The sequence below is a fragment of the Pterocles gutturalis genome, unplaced genomic scaffold (assembly GCF_000699245.1).
Source record: "Pterocles gutturalis isolate BGI_N339 unplaced genomic scaffold, ASM69924v1 scaffold51311, whole genome shotgun sequence".
Classification (NCBI taxonomy): Eukaryota; Metazoa; Chordata; class Aves; order Pterocliformes; family Pteroclidae; genus Pterocles; species Pterocles gutturalis.
In genome coordinates, this window is record NW_010102460.1 from 1 (window position 1) to 5971 (window position 5971).

General features: G+C 39.6%; 1 protein-coding gene across 1 annotated transcript in view; it reads right to left on the reverse strand.

Annotated features, from left to right (window-relative positions):
* Positions 1-2500: 2500 nt before the first annotated feature.
* Positions 2501-5971, reverse strand: part of EFCAB7 (EF-hand calcium binding domain 7) — a 24978-nt gene continuing 21507 nt past the window's right edge. The window contains exons 12-13 of the mRNA XM_010086138.1: positions 3676-3783; positions 2501-2575 (exon numbers count right to left, since the gene is read on the reverse strand). Of these exons, the coding sequence (XP_010084440.1) occupies positions 2501-2575; positions 3676-3783 (183 nt within the window). The remainder of the gene's footprint in view (positions 2576-3675; positions 3784-5971) is intronic.

Genomic DNA, 5971 nt, shown 5'->3' on the forward strand with positions numbered 1-5971 from the left:
AGCTCTCGGGGGTGCTGCCAGGCTCTGTGGGGGAGAGGAGGATGGGGGTTTGGCCCAGGACAGGGCACCCCGATCCCATGTCCCCAAGGCCACCAGCCCCTCACCCCGGGCCTCAGGTGACCACCCTGGACAAGCAGGAGCCCACCCAATGCCCCCAAGGGTGGTGGGGGAAGGCCAGTGTTAGCAAAGCTAACAAGCTGCAGTGTGTTCTCGAGTTCTCAAAAGAAAGATGACCTTCCAAAAATTCAGATTCCAGCTGTTATAGACACTTTTCCTCCCATGGAAGAGGCTAGTAGCTGACATGTGTGTTCAGCCTTAAAAACAGAAGGTAGAATGTTTTTCCTTCTTGGTGGTATCTGGACTTAGAGCAAACTGGAAATGACAGCCCAGCTCTATTCTCATCTCCTCCAGGGCAGAGTCTACCCCGGAGAACTAGCCTACATTCCCACCAAAAAAGTTAAATAATCATAAAGGTTGGAAAAGACCTCAAGGATCATCAAGTCCAACCATCAACCCAACACCACCCAACCCACTAACCCATGTCCCTAAGCACCACATCTACACATTTCTTGACCCCCTCCAGGGATGGTGACTCCACCACCTCCCTGGGCAGCCTGTTCCAATGCCTGAGCACTCTTTCAGTGAAGAAATTTCTTGTAATATCCAGCCCAAACCTCCCCTGGCACAACTTGAGGCCATTTCTTCTTGTCTTATTGCTTGTTACTTTAGAGAAGAGGCCAGCACCCACCTCACTAGACCCTCCTTTCGGGTGGTTGTAGAGAGTGATGAGGTCTCCTCCCAGCCTTTTCTCTAGACTAATTCCAGTTTAGTTCCCAGTTCCCTCAGCTGCTCTGCATGAGACTTGGGCTCTGAAACTCTTTCTAGCAGCAAGAGTATTGGAAAAGAAAAAAAATTTCCACTCTCTACTGCTGTGTGATGTTTTAACTAGACCTGACCTGCAGCAAAACCAAGTCTTTTCACATGCAACAATTTCTCAGCCAAGTACTTCAGCTTTAACCATGCCTTTCCTAAAAAGCAGGGTTTCTTGCCACATCCTACAAGGCTGATTTTATAAACAAAAGAAATGCAAATAATGGAGTGCTCACTTTGTACTGTCTCCTCTAAACAGAGCATCTCATTATTTCCCAGCACCTTCTTGGAGGTGTAGCTAGGAACTTCAGCTGTATCCACACCTCGCCTGAGGCAGTGTGTACAGGGCTCAGTTGTTCGCTAGAAATTACCAAATATTTGTGGGGCCTCTTACTACTTCTTTTAGGCAATTCTGAAAATTATATCTGCTGTACCTGCTAAGAAAAAAAAAAAAAAAAACGGAAAACTAAGAAGTCACCAGTAAACCTGCCTGAGCAGCAATTGCTGAAGCGTGTAAATCACCGCCGGCCTCTGGCAGAGCTCTCATTTTGTAGCTGACATTTACTTGCCCAGTGTACGGTTACAGCAGAGTAAGAGCAGAGTGCAGGAGCCGCTGGTGGATAAATAACTTGCTGCCCTTGCAGATGAGGTCACATACATTTAATGTCTATTTTAAACTCAAGACACTTTTTAAGCATCCGGTGACAAAGGACATCTTTTCTTCCACATTAACAGACATTTAGAAGAACTAGAAAAACATAATAAGGTGAGTATTTTTAGTACCTCAAAGTTGGTTTTCATTGCTATTGCATCTTAAGCTTGGTGAGCTTCAGTGTCCTTATTTCAGCTACCCTGGAAATAATTAATTGCTGTTAACAGTCAAGAGCCTAAAACAAAACCTTCATTTTTCTCAGATAATGCAATTTCCTTATCGCATATGAAAAGGCAGATTTTATTTTATATAAAAGAGTATAAAACCAGAAATTATTCAGAACAAGTGTAAGATAGGTATTATCATCAAATGACAAAAAAGCAATGTAAAAAGGGAAAGAACCAGATCCTTTACCAGGTGGCAAAATAAAATCATGAACCTCACCCCTTTATACTTCTCATGTCAAAACCACAAGAGTGTTTAACTGGAACCCATCAGACCAATATAACAAAGCAAGTTTCTCCTCAGTGAAACAGTTCCAGCATGGGATGGAACCACGTAATATGTCAGAGAAAACAAGAGCATATTTAGAGAAAATCACCTTTATAAGCCACAACTATATCACAACTGTCAGCTACACTACTGAACAGTACTAATTTTTATTGTGTCTCAATGTTTTCATGCCAATGTATTTTTTAGGCAGTATGTGGTGAATACTCTGCTGAAGGATTTTACCTACTTACAGTTATTCCATCCCTACGCTATCACCATACATGTTTCTTAAAAGCCATTAGCAGAAGTGTGATACCAGAAATAAGTACTTATGTGATTCATCGGCTTTAACAAATCAAACTTTGCGAAGTATAAATGTATGCCAGCTTTTTGAGAAGGACAAGTCTAGAAATTGTCTAGAAGCTGCCAAAAAAATTCCTGGTTTAGTCTGAGTCCTGCCAAGAAACAGCTCTCCGACTACACCATTTAACGTACGAGGGAATGCACACAGTTATAAAGCCATTCTTCCTGCTCGTTCAGCGGCATCACATGCTGAGAAACCTGTGTACCAGAGAGAAAACAGAGGTGAAATAGCTGCTTATTGGAGAACGGTGCATATGTTACCTGAAATGCTATGTAAGCAAAATGAAGTGTTTCAGTACTTATATCACTAACACTAAACAACAAACATTCAGCATCTGTAATGACAGCCAGTATTCAAAACTTGCTATTGAATTGAATTGCATGGCAGCAAAAAAAATCCATAAGGGACACCGAGCCTACAATGTACACTGGATGAAGCCAGAATGAAGATTAATAAAACACCTTACAGGATCAGGCTATAGATATTGAAAGTGTCAGCAGTGATATTAGAATAGGCCCCAACCATGCCACTGTCATGGGACTGTATCTGTTTGCAACCGGTTTGAACGCATCCACACTGGAAAGCTGGGAAATATAAAATAGTTTGGATGCCTCTTCTTTTAAAGAAAGAGACCATACTTTTAGAATATTAAAAACTGGATTTTCTTCATAGATGAATGAAGAAAAATATCATCAGCATTTGTAATGCATTTTCAATCTCATTCGATTCCTTAGAACCCTCATTTAGAATTTTCACTAGAGCCTGCCCAGCTCTGGAATAAGGATCAGCAGATAAAATTGCCTTGCAGCTAAACATGATCCCTAAGTCAAGTTTAACAAAAATTAACCATCTGCAAATCACACTGTGCATAAGGAGAGCAATACATATATTTTTTTTTTCTGACTAGCGCATGCTTGGCCTGTTTCTCACAGAGATCAATATATCAAATTAAAATTTTCTAAGTAAAAAAAAAAATTGAAAATACAGCCTTAGAAAAAGAATATTAGAAAATATTAGTAAGTGGTACACGTATTGAATGGATGACTGAAACACATACACGTATGAAAAACTGAACAGCTAAGGACTTTCATAGCAATCTGCTCATGAAAACATGGATACATCAAGTACATGTTCAGCTTTGAAATGCCAAGAACTATCTGATCTATACTGGTGACGAAAATGGCACTATCCACATGTTCATTATCATGAGAAAAGACCTGGAAAAAGGGAACTGCAATGTCACATAATTTTTTCTTTTTGCTTAGATTTTAGGTTAGCTAAACAATAAAAATCTTACCATCATGGATTTTGGTGCCACTTCTATAGCAAAAACCGTAAGTCCCCTACTACTTAGGCAGTTCTTACTCTGCTCATTGTTGACATGAATAATCACTTTGTTTTCAGACTGAAAGTGAAAAAAAAATGAAGGAACTCATTAGTCTTCATGGTTAAGTGGCTGTTCTTTATGTGACAACTATACATTGCTCTTACCTCCTCCAACTTTACTATTTTGCAGGACAGAAATGCTTTATGGATGCCGATGTCTATTCTCTTTGACAAGTAAGAATTTCACATGTACCTGAGCATCATCAGAGCCCAGATTAATTGTCAAAAGTAATTTAAGACTCTTAGAAATAAGCACTTAAGATACAACTTGGGAACACCATTGAGAAAACCATTTGCCACAGAACATTACTGATGTTAACAGTTTACATAGTTTCAAAAGGTGACCGGACAAATTTACACTAGAAAAATACATGAAGGGATTTTAAGTACAAAGAAAATATTTCTGATTCAAGTAGTCCTTAAACTGCAAAACACTAGAGGCTAGGACAACAGTCTGGAAATGTGTCACTGGATCTTTGCCCAATTTTTGTACTTGTAACATCCCCTACAGGCCATTTATGGAGGCAGGATACAGACCTAGAAGAATCTTTATCTGACATTGTATGGCCGTTCTGATTTTAAGAAATCCTATCCCTCCAGCAAGAGGCCATTTCCTCAGGAGCTCCTATGACATGTTCTTAAATTCTCACCAAATACGCAGGGAATCAATGGAGACCAGGCTCCTAACAACTGAAATTAAATACCCAATGTAAGCAGGAGGAGCATCCTTCAGATTTACTTTCCTTTCATAATAAATGACCAGGATTCCTCATGAGTTCCTCACTGCCACAAATCAAAGATACACCTCACAGAGCTGTTTGTAAGACACTCATCAAAATGTGACCCATTCCAATCTGCTGCACACAGTTTGTTTCAAACATTATTTTGAAAAAAAAAAAACAGCCTTAATAGAGACTTTAAAAAATATTTAAGAAAATTAATGTAAGTATAATCACTCAAAAAACATGTGTTCTTACTGTGCAAATGCTGCCAAGAAGGATCCAAGATATAAAACTGAAAGCTTGGGTAGTGGAAAATTCACTAACCACCAGTTTATCCCGGGCAATACTCAGACACAAGACCTAAAGACATGCTACACACCCTGCTATTCAGCTGTCTCTAGATAAGTTTCAGTTTGACAGAGACATTGGGAAATCTTTGATTCTTAAGACCGTGCTACCCAACATTCTCTCTGTACCGAGAAATGGAATAGAAACACAGTTAGCCTTACGCAGCAAAGCAGCTAATATTAGACTGGTAAGGACTGACAAAAAGGTTATCTCTGGTGCTCATGGTACAAAGGGTTTGTGGACAGCAAAGTGTAAATATGGTAATTCTTGAAATATGGTATTGTTGCAGAAATGTAAACACTATCTAGTGTTAAGCTGCTTATGTCTTTGATCCATCTGCTTTGCCATCACTTCGGTAAAGTCCTCATTTCTACAGTGAGATAAAGGCAAAGAAAATATTTATCTGTGCCGTATCTTCCTATAAGAGGAAGAAGGTCACAGATTCACCTAGCACAGAGGGTATATTATAGTAAGTTGGTGCTTTGGGTGATAGGAAATGCCTGAGTAACGACTTCTTCTGGCACACAAATGGGCAGACAATAGATTTGGTATTGCTTACTCTGAGAAATTTGAAGCTCTGTATGCAATGTCTTTTAATCTTCCCAGCTCACACCCTGAGGATGGAGGGTTAGAAGACAGACACCTTCCTCTACCCACTGATTAAAATACATATGCAGGACTAAAACAGAATCCCTCAGGAACTAGTATATTTCCTTAATTTAATTAGAGAAATAACAAAGAAACATTCTTTCCATTGAAATCACCAGTACAATAACTGAAGATATGATCAGAGTGCTTGCACTGCAGGAAGCTTAGGAGAAGGCAGATGCATAAAATTGCCTTTTAATTATTTCTTTCCAGACATTTACAATACAAAAAAAGTCTCCAGCCTACAAATTCTAATGAGATTTTCACGGTAGAGCAACTATTTATTTCGACGCAGAAGAGTGGCATTTACGAAACCCAAACGGTATAAGTGGCAGTGGTCAGTGACTTAATCAGACAGCATCCAGTTGCCTCAGTGCGGACTTCATCTCCTTCTCTGACATATCCCTAAACATAAAAATAACTCCAGTATACCTACCCTAAAGGGCAAAGTGCAGATCTAAACCTGTAGTTCCAAGGAGCCTCGGCATT